Source organism: Liolophura sinensis, chromosome 8, assembly GCF_032854445.1.
Source record: "Liolophura sinensis isolate JHLJ2023 chromosome 8, CUHK_Ljap_v2, whole genome shotgun sequence".
Lineage (NCBI taxonomy): Eukaryota > Metazoa > Mollusca > Polyplacophora > Chitonida > Chitonidae > Liolophura > Liolophura sinensis.
The window spans coordinates 30,157,127-30,178,981 of record NC_088302.1 but is presented as its reverse complement, the minus strand read 5'-3'; the positions used below and the strand labels follow the sequence as shown (position 1 = coordinate 30,178,981).

Below are 21,855 nucleotides of genomic sequence, written 5' to 3'. Positions count from 1 at the left end.
GTTGGTAGAGCGTCCGCTTCGGGAGTGGTAGATCCAGGATCAATCCTCGCTTGGCGTTCAGCATGAAGGGGATAGTGGCTTAGGCGGGACGGCTTACTTGCTTTCATTAAGCCTTCTCAGGGAAGCAGCACTAGATAAAAGAGCGGCAGGAAATCCGTCCTGCAACAAGTAGGCATGTTACTTGCACTCAGAGGATTCCTTCGTCGTCATATGACTGAAAAATTGTTAAGTGCCACGTTAAATCCCAAGCACTCACTCACTCGGTTATCACAGAGAAATATCTAAAAAATTCCATGAAATTTTGAAAGCCGAGAAGATGAGTTCAGCAATATGGCACTGACGGCAATTCACTCCGAGTAGCCATGCTGTAGAAGCCCTTATGAATTTTGCAAATCATTAGAGCTGAAAGAGTCACGTGATAATTGGTTGTGACGTCAAAAAACCTATTAGCTCTCGATTGTCAGTGAGGTTTCTTATAGTTGACAGAAAGATATCGATATATCGATGCAACAGATCGGATTTTGCGCTTAGTTCAAGTGTTAAAGTGATGCTTTTTGGACCACACATTTATGAACAGGGAACTGAGTACGGCCGCCCGTGTCACAATGCGTACATGTTGGGTAGCAGACTGCAGTAACTTGTCAGGGTGAGCTGACAAGAAAACCACCTCGCGAGAGCCATTACTGGAAGAACAGTATAGACGTTGCATTATTTTTCCTTAGAGAGGTCAGATTTATTACGGAGGTATCTTCCCGAAATCTTCATGAAAGAGTCTCTTATGAATCAGAAGGTTCTGCTATGTTCTGTAAATTTCCTGATGTCGGTATAGCCAGGTAGGTCTAATGCAGGTCGAAAACGAGGAAGAGCAGGACTGCTAAAACATGACACTTTTGCCCACGGAGATCGCCCAGACTAAGCACCAGATTGAAAGAAACACCAGTCCTCTGAAAACGGTACAGAACTAATACTCTTAAGTTGGGTGTGTTGTGATTTTTTGTATTTTCTGATATATTATTTAATACCCACGGTACCGGAGAGCTCCTAGGTTTTGTGACCTCACTCTAGCTAGCTATAGCATGGCAAAACTTCGTCACCAAATGAATGGCTAGGTACTGACGACCATTTGTTATCTATTTTGTTTTTAAGAGGTGTAGAATTTTAAAAGCATTTTTAGAACATTTCTGGAACCTTATTAATTAATTCGACTTTAGTGGCTGACTTCATGTTCACTTCAAGTTAGAATGATTATAACTCTCTTGTACGTAAATACGGACAGAGCGTCCAGAATCTGCGGCACCCTGTTTCATGACTGAGTCTAATTCTACTTAACCCCGGGGCTAAGGGCTGTATACTCATCGTGTCGAATTAGGTCGCCTTGTTGGATATATGAACAGTTGCAGGCAAATTGCAACTGAGATACATATTTTGTTAACGGCCACTGATATTCTAGCATGGTATGCGATTTGGATACTAATTTCATTCTGCTGCCGAGAACATACCTTGCGTTTTTCCAGCATCATTGAAAACTGTTGACTGCAGCTCTTTGTGTGATTGAGTCCTATTTTCGTACTTCATATACTTTCTTAGTTTTGGTGGTTTGTGTTATACGTCATTTTGGGAACTGGCCTTAGCGATTATTGACCTGGAACGCCCTTATTGGTTGACGGGTGGTATACGAATGTATGTTTCTATGCACAGATTGCCCCACCGTTTATCTGCTGTCATGTGTCATCGCACAACCGTTTGTCTACTGCCCCGTGTCATTGCTCCACCTTTTATCTGCTGCACCGTGTCATTGCCCTAATGTCTGTCCCCTGCCCTGTGCCATTGCTGCTACTGCTTTGTGCCCTTGATCCACGGTTTATCTGCTGTCCTGTGTCATTGCCCTTCCGTTTATCTGCCACCCTACGTGTATGTCTGGCTATGTTTGTCACAGCTCACCTGCTTAAGGCTTGCGGTGCTCTCAGACTTGTTTTGCCTGCTCAGGACATTAACAGCGGCAAACTCAAGGAGCGCAGCAAATACAAAACACAGACAGGTGGCCAGCCAAGCGTCCAGGGCCTTGACGTAGGAGACCTGAGGGAGGCTGGCCTGTAGGGTGGAGCTCTGGGTGGTGAGGGTAAGCACGGTGAGTACCCCAAGGGAGATCCGGGCAGGTACGGCGTCCACGTTCAAGAAGAAGGAGACCCAACTCAGGAGGACAATCAGAGCACTGGGAATGTACACCTGGAGGATGAAATAGCCGTGGTCTCTTTCCAGATAGATATTCGATCTCAGACACGTAAACTCGTCTGCTGTAGACAAATTCAGAACAGGTAGACATAGTTTATGTATACTTGTACATGTAGAGAAAAGAGACCGAATAGATTAGCGGTAACTTCATGGTATCCGTCGCACATAACAGGTGAAATAAGACCATATAACATTCTGATAATCAGTGAAATACGGCCTCTCGACATTGTCACAACTGGCAACTGGTCACACATTATCACTGAAATACGACCTTTTGACACCGTGACAACTGGTCACACATTTTCAGTGGAATATGGCCTTTTGACATTGTGACAACTGGCAACTGGTCACACATTATCACTGAAATACGACCGCATGACACCGTGACAATTGGCAACTGGTCACATATTATCAGTGGAATACGGCCTCTTGACATTGTGACAACTGGCAACTGGTCACACATTATCAGTGAAATACGACCGTGTGACACCGTGACAATTGGCAACTGGTCACATATTATCAGTGGTATACGACCACTTGACATTGTGACAACTGACGTCTGGTCATCCGTAATCACTGAAATACAATCTCTTGACATTGTGAAAATTGGCAACTGGTCACACATTTTCACTGAAATGCAACCTTGTGACATTGTCAAATACAGTCTCTTGACACTGTGACAACTGGCAACTGGTCATTGTGCGTTCATGTCCAGCTCATGCTGGTTTCTTCCCCAGCCCAAGGTGTAAAACACAAATCAAATAAATAAATAAATAAATATCGGGAGTGTATACATGTCATATTAAAAGAATCGATAACACCACACTGACTGTACATACATCGGCTATTGATAAGGTATACCGCGTGAGGCTTAAAAAAACATAACTTTTTTCTTTGTGATGTTATACGCGGTTCAATGTAAGCAAAACCGAACACATCGAGAGAATCGAAAGCATCGCCCTGTTACTAATTTTGATGAATCAGGTGCAAGTTAGCTCAATAACCCAAGACCGTAGCTATTTCCGCTTACGTCACCCTAGTACGTGGGGGTACAAGTGACGTTATATCATATATCCGGTTGTTTTAATATGGTGCATCACATATACATTGATTCATAGATTACCAACCGCATCAGAAAAAAGGCTGTGGCCGTTCAGGTCTGATTCCCATACCTCGCCTTGAATAACTTATATATTACTTGTTGTCTTTTCTTTTAACTTACCTGTCCCATAACCTTTTGTGCAATCGATTGTTTCCACTTTCAATAAATGAAACTGTGCGACGAGCGTATCATCAGGAGTAACAAAAGGAGAGTCTCCGTACCAGGAGAATAACACAGAATCCGTGGTGTGTCCGTCTGAAATAAGCATCAGGCTGAGAAATAAAACGAGCTGAGAAGAAAACGCGATGAACATAAAGAACAAATTTTTTGTTCAAATTTTTGCTATTAAACACTGGGATCATGTAATACAAGGGTATGCAACAGGCACGTACCGGATTTGCAACCTTTGGCACAGGCTTGGGCGGAAAATTCCTTCCAAAACCATTATACAGTATACAGAATAGAAAATCTTATTCATTTCATGTATTTGCTCAAGAATATTATAGGAAAAGCTAAATCATTTAAAAATGGGAAGCATAACCGGCGTTAACAAGATCTACATTATGTGCGACAACAAAGCATTTATGTTGAAACTTCTTTGATCATTTAATTGTATCCATGAAGTATTGTGACACAGGTAGTTATGATGGTAGGAAACTCACAACTTTCAGCCTCCACAGGGCATATCTGACTGTCAAATGGGTAGTACTGTAAACTCATCTCACAGCCTAATTTCATGGAAAGTCTGACGGAAAGAAATTGTAATGGCAAAATAAATACATTGACATTACAAACCAAGAACTGTCTAAATTCGGCAGATGCCTGAAAGTAGACAATGTAAACAAATTGTGTGATGAATATAGACGTTGTTATTCAAACAACTGCAAGAGCCTTGATTATGTATCGATTAAGTCATTGATTGTGTCATTTCTTTTTCCTGGTTTAAGCCAAGAACTACGAACATGTATTTAGACAAATCAGAGCACCAAAGCTGTATTTCTCGTTTGAAAGCACGAAGGTACCAACACCACTGATTTTGCATATGGATGAACATGCGACAACATGGCTAACTGTGTTGAAATTAAATGCATTATCGAATTTCATAACTGAATAAGCGCAGAGGATTTTCCCTGGCGTTAGCATTACCACGGTCAAATGGCACTGAGCAAATGAATTATAAAAATGCTGTAAGACATTACTCATCTCCTGTAAACATAGCGCGAACAGCCTGTTTTTGACCTCTGGCTTGACTTCTCACCTCACGCTGTATCGAACTGTGCCATTCCTGTACACGTGCATTAATCGGTTGGGAACCGTGACGTCATGAACCATGGCGGTCTTCTCATTGGCGAAGAACAAGTCAGGCACCCACAAGCTGTCCATCACATTGACATTCAGCTCCAGGGGCTCAGGGATGTGGCTGTAGTTACCGTAATTTAGGCGAGGATCCAGCCAAATCAGACGCAAGAACAAAGTCACGTCAAAATCCTACAATAGTATTAAAGAGTAAAGGTAACTCACCGTAATTAACAATTCCCTTACTGTTCTCTCCTGTAGCCCATTTATCTGGTCTTCCTCTATTATCCATTCCTTCATATCCTTGCCCTCAATCTTCCCCAACCATTACCCTTTCTTTTATATATATATATATATATATATATATATATATATATATATATATCTACAGGCTGTTCGCGCTATGTCTATATATATATATATATATATATATATATATATATATATATATATATATATATAAAGAACATTCTTCTTTAACACAAATGGTCATGCATACATGATGACACTCTTTCGTTTGAAGGAGTGGGGCCTCCGTGGCTCAGTTGGTTATGCGACCGCATTGGTGAGAGGCTCCTGGGTCATTACGCCGCGCTGGCGCGCTAACCGACTGAGCCACGGAGGCCCCCAGTTGATATTTGATAATATGATAATTGGCTGGTACATGTATGCTTTCTTGTCTCTTCTTCTTTAAAACAAGGGCCACTCAGAATGTCATAGTTACTTAGTAAAACTAATAATGTTTGACAAAATGTCCTTCTGTAGCCATTCTAGATGAATTTACATTATTTATTGCCTCTTCAGATGTTTTTTTATGTTAATTAACATTGTCGCAATAACAAATGATAACGAAGCCAATAAGGGTAATCTTCCCGAAGGGCTGATGAAAAGATCTAAAATCTTAACACGATATTAGTGAAACAGTATGATATCTCTTAAAAGATCATTCAAACAAATTGAAAGTACTAGCAGCTTTAACTGGTGGAGATTAGCCAACAAGTTTCATGTCAGTCCTCTCCTTTTCCTTTCTTCTCATTCATAATCATGGCCAAAGGTTGGCCTCAGAGCATTCTTCGTATGCTCGCATTCTTAAAGTGCCTAGATTTTGGTGAAAAAGTCATATACGCCAATCAGATCAAATTTGCTCCATTCGCAAAGAATTGCTCAAATTATCATACTATAATACCTGTATTATTGTAATATTAAACCGGTTACAATGGTTGAAAAAGTTATAAAGTGGGTCGCATTTTAAATTTTACGATTTTCATGACCGGTTTTGAACGATACAATGTGCAAAGACGAGGTTCATCTTTTGTTAAACGTAATTATTTCGGCAAGCGCAAGATAATCGACTGAATTTGGATTGATCGAATTTTTTGCCTAAAATCTCACCTGTTTCCCATTCTGAAGAAGATTCTGGTGATTTCCAGTGACGAAATTTTAAACTTAAGTGAAAGTCTAGAAAAGCGGGTTTCGATTATACCATGTAGCTATTAAGACGAATATACGGCCATACAAAGCCGAGCGAATTGCTTACATTTTGAATAACAGCGGCAAGGTAGGGATCGCCTGTGAAATATTTTTTAATTGTCACATGCCGCGGCCTATTTTGGGCAGCTTTATGCATGTGTTTTCTATTAACTTAGGGGTTAAAGGAAGGTTATTTCTGCTGAGTATGTTGTCTTCTATAGCTTCTACATTTTATGCCATTTTATTCTTTTGAATTATTGCATTGCAGTTTATAACCATACGTGACTAAAAACAATTTAAAATTCCATGCTATCATAAACGGTAAATTTAGGTACATGAAGAAAAGCGTCATATCAATGTGGTAGGATAGCCATAATGGGATTATGCTGAAGGGCGTAATTTCTGAATTCACCTAAATGGTTTATGTCGCCTGTGAATGCATGACTTGTTTATGTTTTTCATTAATGTATGCAATTTGTCACTACTGTATGCCACGACTTGAGGTGTAAGTAAATACAAACCAACTAAGATGGCTTCGTAAAATTTCTCTTTCACTTATACTTACCACTGTGCCTTCGCTAAGTTAAACTTTCGATGCATACTTATCATGGTTCCACGTTCGACATTTACCTGTACTCACAACTAGAACTCATTGAGTTCCACTCATCATGGTGACTTCGTTAAGTTTCATTTTCGACCTATATCGCTACTCATCATGGTGGGTTTCAAGGTTTCACTTTCGACCTATACTCATCATGGTGGTCATCTTAGGTTTCACTTTCGTATTATGCTCACCATGGTGGTTTCGTTAAATTTCATTATCAGCCACGTCCTGGTCGCTTCGCTAAGGTTCAATTTCCATCGATACTTACCATGGTTACCTCGTTAAAGGAGTCGAGGTGTCGCAGGTACATCTGCACTCCCACTTCAGTCGGCTTCACTGAAGCAAAGAAGAATGAAACATAGTTTGCATGAATGGAAATGTACATGAATCACGCGAGAACCCTTGACGTCAAGCCTCAACAGTTCCATGCACACCTCACCTGTGTGGATAAGAGGATGTATCAGTGTCATTTGTATAATATAAGGACTTGACTGATATTAGTAGTCAGGGTAGTATGCTTTATATAGGTCACAATAATAATAATTTGGTTGGGGATGTTAAATATCAAATCGTGGTGGCACAGCACAGGAATCCCAGCCAACATGGATACACATTAGCTAGTGAAAACAAACTTTAAATAACTTGTGGTAATAACAAGAACAACAAAAAGTTGTTTCTGTATAGGTGATAACAAGATAACATAACAAGACAGACTCTCGTCTTTGTTACTTTCCATTGTTTCGGTTTAAATGAAAACTGGGCTGAAACAAAATAACTTACTCTCCAAATCGCCAGGTGCCACGTTAGGGTCATAGTCCGCTAGTATGTGTTTCACAAGGAATCTCCTGTCAATGTAAACAATAACGACGCCATTAAATATTTTGTATGAAAACACTTTCTTCACCGTTACATCAGGGCCTGTTATAGGGAGATACACGAATACTGATCGCATCTGTACTCGATGTAGATTTCTGTGGATCTGGCACAGTAAATATAAATACATAGGAGTCTGAATATTTTTGAACACTTAAAGCATAGGAATTTTTTCGCATATAGTCGCGAAATAATACCACGAGCAATAATGCATTAGACGAATACCAAATTTCTTCAGCTAGAATCAGTTTATTCCATTAATTGTTTGCTTTTGAGATTTTCTAGCACATTTCGATAAAATTCTCTCTTTTTTTGCGATATCATAAAGGCCAACAAACCAAACCCCACTCCCTTCGACATATGCACACACTGTACACACATTCGTTCGCTACACATTAGGAGAAAATTTGAAGAAAAAAATCACAGTTCGAAATACGAAATTTCTCAAGAACCAAAGTTACATACACGTGTGAACTGTACAAATTACCTCTGATCGTTATGTGTGGCGAGTATAACATAAACTGTTATCTTAACCCCATAACTGTAAATCCAATTTTTTGTGTGAAAAAAAGCACATGGTCTTTTCAATGTACCCCCATGTTTTGCCATGGTATTTATAGAATTTAACAAGTCATGGAATCATGTAGGCAATCAACGTAAAGTCTTAGTACCTGGAAGGGAGCTCTCCTGTGTCATTGCTGCCCCGGCATCGAACAATTGCCAGTAAGATAAGGACGGTGGCTGCACCCCACATCTCCGTAAATGCCTAAAACACAGAAGGCTGAATGAAACAGAGATAACAATAATAATTTCGATGTATATAGACAATCAACGTTGGAAACGTGAATAAGGTGAGCACATTATACCTACAAATAAATATTAAATAAATACCACAAAAAGTAAATAAATAATATGTATATATTTTTATTTATTTGATTGGTAAGGCTTTTCTCTCACATCCTTGACTTGTACGAGCTTTAGAGCTGTTCCCTTGATGAGGTGCGTATACTGCTATTTCGTAAACACAATATAACTCAATAACTATCTGTACAAATATGCCTGAAAATATATTAAATACTGGTTGGCAGTGCATGGCTTCAAGCGAGCTTTTATCCACATATTTGCTAATATAGCTTGCTCCATTTGGAGAAAGTGAATCGAAGAAATTGTTTCGACGTTAATGCATTCCTGTATGGTAGGTTATTTCCTCTTTCGATAAATCCATGGCGTGTTGATGATGATTGTTCGTTAATTATCTATAACGGATTATCCAACATGAAAGTTCATGACCTGGAATTTATGCAAATGCTTGAAAACAGTCTGGAAAGAATTATACCTGTTTATGGGGGATCAATGGGCAAGTGAATACGGAGTGATGGTATCCAAAATATCAACACACAGATCTACATTATAAACATCCTGCTTTTCCAATGCGAACAGAACGACAGACAGCTGTTTCTGAGTTGTTGATAGATGGATCGCTCTGAAGAGGATGTACCGAAGAACACTTCCCAGTGTCGTGATACGACAGTTATGAGAGGCAAAGCAGATGACCTATGTTGCAGTTGGATGAGGTACCTCCTTATAGAAAGCCAGGTGTTACAAACGTTGTCAGTCTGGAAGGACGGTATACGGATATCCAAAGAATGTGTTAAGTCTGAAAGCATGGTATACGAATACCCAGACAATGTGGTCAGTCTGGGGGGATGGTTTACGGATATCCAGAGAATGTGGTCAGTCTAGAAGGATGGTATACGCATACCCAGACAATGTGGTATGTCTGGAAGAGTGGCATACGCATACCCAGACGATGTGGTCAGTCTAGAAGGGTGGTATACGCATACCCAGACAATGTGGTCAGTCGAGAAGGATGGCATACAGATATCCAGGCATTGTGGTTAGCCTACAAGGATGGTTTCATGCAGCCTTCTGTGTTTTAGGTATTTGTGGTATAAAGCTGGTTTCAAGCAGAGATATTTAATTTATTTTAAATTTATTTAAATTATTTAAATTGTCCTCGAGCCCATTTTCCTTCACTCGTAAATCAGATTGCTGTAAAAATCATTTATTTATTTGATTGCTGTTTTACACCATGCTCAAGAATATTTCACTTATACGACGGCGGCCAGCATTATTGTGGGAAGAAACCGGGCAGAGCCCGATGGAAACCCTCGACCATACGCAGGTTGCTGGAAGACCTTCCCACGTACGACCGATTGTTGTATCATAAGTGAAATATTGTACGTCAGACTTAAAAATAAACAACATTAATCAAATGAAGAAATATATGAATAAATGGTTTAATATTTCAAATACTAGTTTTTCTTTGAGCTATTTACTGCATTTAATAAAATGTATCTTTAAGTGTCAGATCTAACCTTGTTCCAAAATGTCTATAATTCTCGTGAAACATACACAGGGTAGGGTACACCTATGACCAATTCACACCGTAATAACCCATAACATCAATTCTTTGAAAAATCCTTTAGGGAGGGAAGTAATAGAAATATAATCTTCCATATAAATGTACTTTGCTGTTAACGTTCAAGACACTTCGCAATGATAACTGACGGTCATTGCATCATTAATATCATGGTATATTGCAAGACTGGATCTCACCCCGACATTAGACAAGAAAAAAGTAATTCCCGTGTGAAATGACTAAAAACAATACGGCGCAAAATCCTACTGGGACAACGAAGGCTACTATCATGCTGAGAGTGAAATGCTACATGTAATGAAAAATCCATGTAAAAGTCGAACGGTTGCTTTAGTTATATGTGTAACCCAATGTTTTTAGACCAGTAACAACGGCTGTAGTAATAACACCATACCATAAAGTGTACGACAGACACACAGACATGTGGCATACAACCTGTTTTACCGGAACAAAATGGTCGCCGATAGATAGATCTTGATATAGGTCCTCTGTCTAAGTAAATGAAAGAGACCACTGAATCAGTGTTTTCGGCTGTTCTTGTTCAGAACACGGGTCATCATTGGATAAACGACTCTACGTTGAAATGCCATTTGGATTAATTCAATAATACTGGCGACAAAATCGAGATTCTCCCCACAACGATAGGCTCAGAATGTTGTAGTATGGAAAAATCGATGGGTTTTCATCACGAAATTTTTTGTATCTCTAATCTGAATGTGTTCAATATTGAATGTCTTGAAAATAAGAAAATAATTTTCACTTACCTTGGTCAGTAAATGACATCCCAGATGCTGTTACAGATGAAAGGCTTCTATGAAATGGTGACCGTAGCTCAATAGCTGAGGGAGCGAAACGCTGACGCCCGTCTTGAAGTAATCCGTTAACTGATAGACAGGCAAATGTCATTCCTGTGTTCCTTGTGTATGATGGTCAATGCCTGGGGCTAAGGCTGCTAATACGTTCTCCTTGGATACAGGCCTAAACCATATTACATCGCATCGTCCCGTTATTTAAAGATGATCTGCGATCTCGGACACACCCCTGCGACCCCTGATCTGTTTGATCAGCCACTAAATCCGTGTTAAGTGGCGGGTAATGTGCGGCCTGAGCATCGGACAAACATTAGGTTGTCTGTAACCACATCGTTACCATAACTATGAACCAATGCAATCGATATGAACGATGATGGTCGTGCACAAATAACATCCGGCCTTCATATGACACATAAGAATGGGTCTTTGAGCACGAATCTACAGGAGTACATGCCAGCTTGACAGAGACTTTAACGTAGTCTTTCCAAAGGCCATGTGATATTATGATACCTGTTATGATGTCCTTAGTTTAAAAAATTGTACTAATTTTTGTATTATGTGTTTCATGACGTATTTTTCAGGCTTTATTCAGTTGTAGGCGATCAGTGTTTTGGAGGCAGAAACTGTCTTGCAGGCCATAAACCACAGGTCGTGGGCAAATAACTGACTTTGCCACATATGACGCTCAGGTGCAAAAGTGATGATTCGCACGTCAAGCTCATCGTGTTTACAGTACCTATAGAGGGCAGGCAATCTCCGAAAAACTTCAGGTTAGACCACGTCAATGTCGATACGTGTAATATAGACTGCATATTGCACAGAGAACATTAGTGACGGTGACGGTGGGAGTTTTAGCGGGACATTCTGAAGATATTCGCTAATATAAGATTGAGTAATGTCTCATAGTCATTTATATAAACCTAGACATGGCCGTTGCAAAGAATTCCTGACCGTTCTACACCGCATTTTCTAGCTAATAATGTAGATCATCATTGGAAGCTGATTCTTTCTTTGTTAAGACACAAGCACATTGCGACTATGTGCACCGAGTTACCATTACTCTATATCTGTCTGAATATAATGTTTAGAGGAAAAACCACCTCACTATGCATGTCTCAGTTTTATCTGTCTACGAATGAAAGCAAACGGCAAATGTTAATTCCGTGAATTCATCCATAAATCAACATACCCATTTACCCAGTCAGATATATACAGAAGATATGCTGTAACATGTCATCGTGCAATTTACCAGTGAGTTTTTCACGCTTTTCCCTGTAACAATATTTCAAAGTCTTTTAGTTTGGCGTTAAGGAACAAGGATTGTCTAATCAATAAATGAATATAATGTCCATGGTTCATCGGGTGCTGTCGTCCCTCGCAGTACATGTACATGACTGCATGCAGTACATGTACATGACTGCATGCAGCACATGTACATTAATGATTAAACCTTGTGGATCTGTGTACGAAACGAATGATCTGCGTGTAGGATGGCTTCGGAAAACAGTTTTATTTCGGAAAACATATTGCAACATATTGGAATCAACATCTAATTGAAAATGAAAAGAAGATAACGTGTATAACTACAAAAACACGAATTTCTGCAACACAGTGCAAAAAGCGTTAGTTGTTGTTGAATTTTATGAATTTCAATTTATGAACATTTCAATGTGACCAGATTTGTTAATATGCTTATACCCTGCGTATTGTCGCCATAAAGCTTAATACAATAGTCTAATCTTAAAAAAAATGAAAACTAGGTCTAATTATGGTACAATAAATAGTCTTGTCTCACAACTCCAGCTTCATTTTCCCTCCGTCCGTGCGTATATATAGTTGTCTAGATAACGGGCCAGGAGTCCAGTTATCTGCACACGGCAGCTAATCTCGCCGCTTCCATGCACTATCGATCTTTAATGAAACAGCAAGAAAAATCGGTTGTACATCGGCTAAAACTGTCATGATCATGTATGTATGCTTTATCACATATACAGGGTTAACAAAGCGTCTCGACGATTTATGGCGTTTGAGATGGAGTCGAATTATAAGCGATAGCTGTTGATAAGTAGACAAGTGTTGATAACGAAGTTTCAGGTTTCACAGCATCAATTCTGGGGTGAAATATACTCACGACACATCTGAACTAAACGCTTCTGTTGCATATACCGTATCGTTCAATACCGCTTAAACGGCGATGGTCAAGTAATCACGTGACAGCTGTTCTTGACAATGCTTGCAACATGGAGATGTGTTGTCATTGCACGTGGGCACTTTGTAGCAATAAGCCACTAGGGAACCTTTCCCCGGGCAAAACAGCTCAGGCCCAAACGAAACTGACCATCGTTCTCTGGTAACACATGTGTAGCTGGTTACCAGATTGCCCGCACATCGTCATCGCAATGGCAGAAATGAGCAATAGATTATACAGCTCCCCGCCCTTGTTACTTGGGACAGGAAAGGTTCCCCATTAATTGTCTTCATTATAAACAGTTGCAATCAAAGCGTGACTGAGAAACCTATATATCTGCAATAACGGATTACGAGCGTTTCCGCTTGACGATCGGGAAACCGAAATGTTGGACGTAGGCTCCGGGTTTACTCTCATTGGCTGACAGGTTTGCCGTATTCAGGCATGTATGGCGAGGAAAAATTGCAAAATTATGCAGCAGGCACCACCAGATAGAAAAAAATGTGCTTTTTTCAGCCTATAGTGTCATTTTTAAAAGTTTACTTCTCCTTTAACCTTACAAGCTTAATGACTGCACTGTCACTGGATCGTCTTTGATAGACCTGCTCTGTTACACTTCCTTTGTGTAGTCCAGCCATATGCACAATGCATCACGAAAAAGGCCAGCAGAAACAGACATTATCACTGTAAAGACAAGGCAGCAATCAAAAATTTGATAAGAGCGTCACAAAAGCACGCGGAGTAATGCGAAAACCTGGGTCCGATGACATGCTCGTTAAAGATTTCTACGTTTTATACTTGCAATGTCCTTTCTCTTATACAATAGATACATTCTTCTCCAAACACTGTTCATCGAATTTTCGGGAGAAGACGATTTATCATGCATTCAACCTACACTGTACAATAAGCTATTGAGGATACGCTATATTATTGCTTGGCTTTACTGTAACTTTTGCCCATTGCGTCTATCAGTTATATTTGGCATTTCAGCAGCGTTGTTTGGCTTGATAATTCCGATTTCCTCACCTGAGGTAACTATTAAGTGAATCTCAAACATTCGCCACGAAACGGTTTAAGTGGATTTTTATCCCATACAATATACCGCCATTTCTCCTGTTAATGACAGCTATACCCAGATAAATACCGTCTGAGCGACAACGTGTACAGATAATAACGTGAAGCATGTGTAATCGATGTTTTAACCTGCAAGCTATGTAGTATTTGATCAAAGGACGAATTTCTCACGGAAAGAGGGTTAGCAGCAGACGAATCATTGCCATAGCCTGTTACGGGCTGGCACTTCCAGCACGCGTGCTGATTAAATGGCTGTACAACAAAGGCACCCGCAATACCTGTTCATCACACGACCACTGTACCAGGTAAGGTGTCCTATTTATCTATGACTTATCACTTGGCGTTTAGCAATATTTTGCTATTAATCGTTAGCTTCGACTATACAGCGAGCAAACTATAACAAACGTGTCTATAGCAATTGCGACCGGTAAGGTACATCATAAACAGTTTAAGTTGCAGCGTTAAATCATCGCGTTTGGGATAATGTATACTAAAATTACACGCTTCCCTTTGGACTGCATGTTAAGTTAATAGATGTAAAAATTTTGTAAGGAAACAATTCCTATCCAAGTTGTTTCTGTAAAAAAGCAATGCTGTCTTCCGCTCATACAGAGGAACGGGTATAAATGACTTGCTTTTTAATGGCTATGTCACCTGGGACGTGAGTTTTACCTCATTCTCAGACACCCAGTTTTGAATATTCCCTTGCTTCCTCGGATCCTTTATTGATTATAAACAAGCAAACGAATTACCCCCCTTAACCACCCAATGATCTGTGCATCAAAAGTGTTTTCTTCATTTTGCATGTGCACGTATTTCCTGTGTCTCCCTTACTCTATGAATAGTGTACGAGTTTAATGATCTTTAACTTCATTAAACGCGACATCATCCTGGAGCAATGCAGGTTACATTGATATATACCAATCGTTAAATACAGTTAAAATATATTCCCAATACAACGACCATTACAAACCATAAAAGGACAAAGAATGTACATAAATTAAGAAATTAGGATTGGGTTATATAAAAAGCAGTTGTAAACAGTTTCGGCATTAATGTGGGATAGATGCTAGATTAATCTGTTAAATTTACCAGAAAGTCTGTTGTCTGAGTGATGTTAGAATATATTCTGTTATTATAACATAATTCTATGTCGTATTCAACATAATATCCTGTTAGTCTAATAGAATCGCTGTGTTGAATTAACAGAATATGTGTGTTATAATTAATAGAATAATCTGCTACACTGACAAAATTCATTCTTACATCACTCAGATAAAAAAAACTTCCTGTTAAATTTTAAAACATAATTTTTTGAGTGTACGTATGTTCTAGGTAAGTACATTTAATCGGTATCCATGCCTGTATCATGTACTGTGCCATTCTATTATTTATTGCTATTTTACGCTTTGACTTCAATTCGTGACATAAAATCGTGGCTATTTTATTTGGCATGATGTATACACAGATTCCAGCCCCAGGTTAAGAGCATATAAACACAATTACGAAGGAGAGCGCCCAGCAGAGATTCAGGCCTTTCCATTATAAAATTTAAGAAACTTAAAGTGAAGGTATGTGATGACATACCTTGACACATCAAGTTTTGTAGTAATAATATGAGACCATGACTGGGACACAACACATTGGATTTAACAAATGCTACAAGGCATAATATGCACACACCGCATGCAGGACCTTTCGGTAAATTAGTATTCAAGCAAGGATAACTTAACAATGTCAAAATAAACTGTCCTATTGCCCTCAAATGCGGCATGGCAACAAACCATTGCCTTTGTACATATACAAGTATAAGTAACATGCACCATCGGTTTATAGTTTCCTTTAAATCTAATTAATGTGAATATATTTCTTTACCGTTTTTGCTACCTACACGAGTAATTGAGAGCTTATAGATCAACAATGTACCGCCTGGTATATGAGAATAAGCGCACTTGAAAATGCCATATTTTTAATTCTTACCAGGCAAACATTTTCTTGCGTTATTGCCATCGTCCAAGTATGGGCCATCTTTTTTCATTAAGTCTAGTGCATTTACAAACTGCCGTAACAGAGTGGGTAATTTTTAATTATTCTTCAGATATCAGAGACTCATACTGACGCCATGGTGTTTCTGAGTAGATTCTAGGTTTCCTTGTACTGTATCATTGCATTAAGGATGGAAATTACACTGACAAAGGTATTTTTGTTGAAAATGTACTTTGTGGAAAATTCCACCAACCACTTAATGTAGTGATGCCATTCTTCTATTTCCCCAAGTATCAGATCATGATAACTATTCTGATTCATTTACGAGCTATATATTTGCGACATAATCTAAATTTGTTGATTGCCTCTTCTTTGTGCGGCACCGGTCGATTTACTTCGTTTCTGACATTTTCAGATATTTGTGCTGAATGTTATTTGTGATGGGCAATTATCTAAACAGGATTTTACTAAGTATTCCATTAGTTTTCGGTAACGTCCATTATGTTTGATGAATGGTATATGCAAATATCTGTTATGTTGCCTAGACCTATATGTATTCTGTAGAGCCCTATTTTGATTAGATATCTTGCTGTTCCCACGTATAAATGCTGTTCATTTCATGGCCGATGTCTGATGTGAAGCCTGTATATACTATAGTGCATGTTAGAATTTAGGCCACTCTTCAAGTTTCGACTTCGATTACGACACAAGGTCATAAATCGCTCCTCTGGGAAGTGTAACAGATAGACATGAGGTAAACATCCTCAGCTGAAAACACATCCCCTTCCTTGTCCGCGTCTCTGATCTCCTTTACGAGCTCTTCACGCTCTGTACACACAACTACCTAACCGGCATTTGTACAGAACAGGACTCCTTATATAATTATACTGTTCTACACAACCGTGTGTTTACGATTGATGATTGTTTATCAAAGAGTTAATTTATGCTTTCAAGCGACTCTCTATGTCTATAGAGACGTGTGTATGATTTTACATGTTACCGTTACACAGGTATATATACCGCGGTAGGCCAAACCTAATTTTAAGCTTTTGTTAACTGACCAAGTTTTGCTAGCATTTGTGATTACTTAAATAAGACCTAGTATTCATTGCCGTTCGCTTTATTTTACTCTGCCATTAAAAATCTTGCTGCTGTCAACCCAAGTCATTTATCTTGGTCCTCACACCTAAACAGGATAAATACATAAGGTAACAAGGATGTAAGAGGTGCGCACATGTCAGATTGTACATTGTTATTACAATGTACCATCTGGCATTTTCGCCAACAATTAGCTTAGATAGTTAATACGGTGACGCATCACCAGGTATACTGCACAAAGAGCCGCAGTGGAATGAGACAAAACAGTACCAGGGGGCGTTATCCCTCTCCGTGGCATATTAACACCGGTTGGATCTGGCTTGTTGAATTTTGTAAAGACAAACCATGATACTGTCTTCATTAGCAGCCGTTCCATACAGGCTGGAAGCAAAGACATAGGCTAGTACTATTATGCAAGCAGTATTAGTACTAGCTTTCCATAATTTCAGTTGGTTAGCGCGGTAGCACAGCGTATTGACCAAGGAGTCTCTCATCAGTGTGGGTTCAAATTCAGCTCATGCTGGCTTCCTCTCTGGTCGTGAGTGGGAAGGTCTTGCAGTAACCTTCGGATGGTCGTGGGTTCCCCCTGGGCTCTCTGCCCGGTTTCCTCCCACCAAAATGCTGGCCGCCGTCGTATAAGTGAAATATTCTTGAGTATGGCGTAAAACACCAATCAAATAAATAATAAATAAATAAATTGGGTCGGTTTTAAAAATGACCAGTTCTCCATTTCTGGTATCGCTTATTGGGTAAATGAAATTCCCTGACAACCGGCGTTGCACGGAATTGACTGATGGCGTAAATGAACAATTTATACAAATTTGCTGTGGCGGCAAAAGTCTGGAGGTTTGTATAATGGTGAATCGGGTCCAAGCTAATGAGCGTATCATCCCCTGTCAGAGCATGTGCACAAGCAATAATCGTATCCCGTGTATCGGCGAAAACTTTTTGGGGATAAACAATTCATGTAACCCCACTCAAGTCAGAAAGGCGGATGATTGTAAAGCAAGTCAATAACATCATCATAAATATGACATTGTTCACATAAGTCACCTTCATTGTAATAATGACTGAGGGTGTAATCTCATTTTCGTATTGATTTTCATGTCTATCGACTTGTTCTGCGTTTCGTGTCATAATTCAGTTGCACTAATTTGAAGATAATTGAACCTGAATTTGAACCTGTGTTGTCGAATGTGGTTCATCTCTTAACTAGCTGACACATGTTGTTCTTTGCCTATCTCAAATTTGCACAAGTAACTGACGTTATGATACAAGCCAACTGGGATGGATAAACAGCAATTTCTTTAAAAAAGGTGGGTTGCACACGAGACAAAACTGTCATAATCCTGTATGGTTTATCACATATAGAGCCTTCAGGTTTAACAAAGGGACTTGGCAATTTATTTACAATGCAGCTGAATCATAAGCGATGTTGGTTGATGCCTAGACAAGTTTTGATTATTTATGAAGTTGCTGGCTTCACAGTATCGATTCTGGGGTAAAATTAACTCAAGAACATCGAAACTAAAGCCTTCTTGGCGAACGGTATCGTTCTAAACCTTTTGGTCCTGCATGCGGTCTGCATATTTTAACAAATGGTACATTTTAACAAACGCTACAAGGTATAATATGCCCATTGCGCATTCAGGACCTGTTGGTATATTAGTATTCAAGCCAGGATAATTTAACAATGTCAAACACAAACTATCCTCTTGTCGTAAATGCTTGGTAGCAGTAAAAAAATTGCTTTTGTACATATACAAGTATATGTGAAAAACCCAATCTGTACAGTTTAAAGTTTCCTTTAAATCTGATGAATGTGAATATATTTCTTTTACCGATTCTTCTACCTACACGAGTTATTGATAGCTAATAGATCAACAATGTACCGTCTGGTAAATGGGAATGAGCGTACTTGATAACGATTAATTTCTAATTCTTACCAAGCAATCATTTTCTTGCGTTATTGCCTTTGTCCAAGTATAAGCCATCCTTTTTATTAAGTATGGTTCGTTTACAAACGGCTATAACACCATGGGCCATTTTCATTTCTTCTTTAGATATCACCGACGTAGACTGACGTCATTGTATTTTAGGTTAAATGTCCATGCACAGTATCTTTTAATTAAGGATGGCGGTAACACTGAAAAAGCTATTCTTGTCTAAAATGTAATTTGTGGAAAATCAGTTAATTTAGTTATGCCGTTCTTCTATTTCCCCAAGTAATAGATCATGATAACGATTCAGGTTCACTTACGAACTATATAATTGTGATGTAACTGAAATTTACTGAGTGCTTCTTCTTATTTCTTGTTCTTACTTAAACGAGATTTCCTTAAAAAATTAGTTTTGGGAACGTCTATCCTGTTTGATGATTGGTACATGCGAATGCCTGTGATTGGTATATGCGAATGCCTGTTATGTCGCCTAGACATAACAGCCTGTATAGAAGCCTATATATACGAAAGTGCATGTGCATGTCAAGTTTCGACTTCGATTACGACACAAGGTCATAATTCGCTCCTCTGGGAAGTGTAACAGATAGACTTGAGGTAAACATCCTCAGCTGAAAACACATCTCCTTCCTTGTCCGCGTGTCTGATCTTCTTTACGAGCTCTTCACGCTCTGTACACACAACTACCTAGCCGGTCTTTGTAAAGAGTAAAACTGATTAAATAATTATACTATTATACACAACCGTGTGTTTACGATTGATCATTGTTTATCAAAGAGTTATTCTCTGCTTCCAAGCGACTCTGTATGTCCATATAAACAAATGTATAAATTTACATGTTAAGGTATATATATACTGCGGTAGGCCAAGCCTAATTTTAAGCTTTTGTAAATTGGCCAGGTTTCGTTAACATTCGTGATTACTTCAGTAAGATCTAGTATTCATTGCCGATTGTTTTTATTTTGTCAAGAAACATCTTGCTGCTGTTAACCCAGGTCGCTTGTCTTTGCTGTCGAAACTAAACAGAATAACTATTTGAGGTGAAGAGGAAGTGAATGCTGGTCCATCAGGCACTCTTCTAAACTTTGTTTATCAAAAGCCAATTACAATGTGCCATGTGGCATTTTCGCCAACAACTAGCTTACACGGAGAAAACCATCAGTTTACAGGTAGTTAATACGATGACTCATCAGCTATAATGCACGAATGGCCGCCGTGCATTGAGACAAGACAGTACCAGGGGGCGTTATGCCCTCTGTGGCATACTAAAACCGGTTGAATCCGGCTTGTTGAACGTTGTGAAGACAAACCATGATTCTGTCTTCATTGGCGGCCGTTCCATATAGGCTGGATGTAAAGACATACTGAGAAATCTCAAAGGCTTGGGATTATTATACGTACCTTTTTGCTTTTATTCAAGCGGTATTAGTACTAACTTTCCATAAACTGGATCGGTTTAAAAATGACCAGTTCTCCATTCCTGGTATCGCTTAATGAGTAGATGGACATCCGTGAGCACTGGATTTGTGCGTAAATGAACCTGTGGGGTAAATGAACAATTTGCATATGACTTACATTGGCGGTATACATCTAGAAGCATGTCCATTGGCAAATCATGTCCAAACCAGTAAGCGTATCGTCCCCTGTCAGTGAATTTGCTCAGGGAATATCTAAACCCATGTCTCGACAATGGACAAATGACGAAACAATTATAGATACCTCATTATTTACAAACCTTAACACGAATGGCAAAAACCGTAACAACTTATCAACAGTGTTATCCCCTCAAATTAGGCTGATTGTACAACATGTCAGTAGTATCATCGTAAATAAGGCGACTTTCGTCAGAAATGAGAGAGGATAATTTCATTTTCTTATTGATTTTCGTATCTAACCACTTGTTTCTGCGTTTCGTCTTGCGCCAAAGATAATTCACTTTGAATAATTTGATGTCAATTGGATCTGAATTTGAACCTGTGTTAAAAGCAGAATGTAGTTCATCTGTAAACTAGCTGACACATGTTCTTCTTCTCCTGTCTCAAATTTGCACAAGTAACGGACGTTGTTATTCAGGTCAAATGAACTGGGCAATTTAATGTGTTGCATGACAGAAACCAACAGGCTTCAAGTAAACAGACCTTGGGGAAAGTATTCCCACAATTATATGTCGATGTTGGTGATCAAGTTTGTCGCGTTGGGGGAACAATAATTGTTGTTGTCGATCTATGACCCAGGTTTCCTTCACTCGTCCAATAATGTAAGTTGGTGTAAACTGTATGGACAAAGGGATGACAGGGCTGGGTTATAAAACAGTATGGACAAAGGAATGACAGGGCTGGGTTAAAAAACTGTATGGACAAAGGTATGACAGGGCTGGGTTAAAAAAACTGTATGGACAAATGGATGACAGGGCTGGGTTATACAACTGTATGGACAATGGTATGACAGGGCTGGGTTATAAAACTGTATGGACAAAGGAATGACAGGGCTGGGGTATAAAAGTGTATGGACAAAGGAATGACAGGACTGGGTTATAAAACTGTATGGACAAAGAAAGGACGTAGCTGGGTTATAAAACTGTATGGACAAAGGAATGACGGGGCTGGGTTATAAAACTGTATGGAGAAAGGAATGATAGGGCTGGGTTATAAAACTGTATGGACAAAGAAAGGACGTAGCTGGGTTATAAAACTGTATGGACAAAGGAATGACGGGGCTGGGT

The 21,855-nt window shown here is 39.2% G+C and overlaps 1 protein-coding gene across 1 annotated transcript; it reads right to left on the bottom strand.

The window, feature by feature from the left end:
* Nucleotides 1–1,905: 1,905 nt before the first annotated feature.
* Nucleotides 1,906–10,919, bottom strand: LOC135473403 (glycine receptor subunit alpha-3-like). Its single transcript, XM_064753252.1, has 8 exons — nt 10,782–10,919; nt 8,249–8,343; nt 7,485–7,549; nt 6,973–7,040; nt 4,593–4,822; nt 3,997–4,079; nt 3,455–3,589; nt 1,906–2,294 (listed from the first exon to the last, which is right to left on the bottom strand). The coding sequence occupies exons 2-8, from the start codon at nt 8,329–8,331 to the stop codon at nt 1,906–1,908; spliced, it is 1,053 nt and encodes a 350-aa protein (XP_064609322.1). The 5' UTR covers nt 8,332–8,343; nt 10,782–10,919.
* Between the last annotated feature and the right edge of the window lie 10,936 nt (nt 10,920–21,855).

What these genes read in the sequence shown, in the direction of transcription:
- LOC135473403 (XM_064753252.1), bottom strand. Translation starts at nt 8,331, where the DNA reads ATGTGGGGTGCAGCCACCGTCCTTATCTTACTGGCAATTGTTCGATGC. An exon ending in CCTTTAACGAGGTAACCATG is followed by an intron (nt 4,823 to 6,972) that starts GTAAGTATCGAT and finishes ATACTATTGTAG; the next exon opens with GATTTTGACGTGACTTTGTT. An exon ending in CCCTGTGGAGGCTGAAAGTT is followed by an intron (nt 3,590 to 3,996) that starts GTGAGTTTCCTA and finishes TGCTTATTTCAG; the next exon opens with ACGGACACACCACGGATTCT.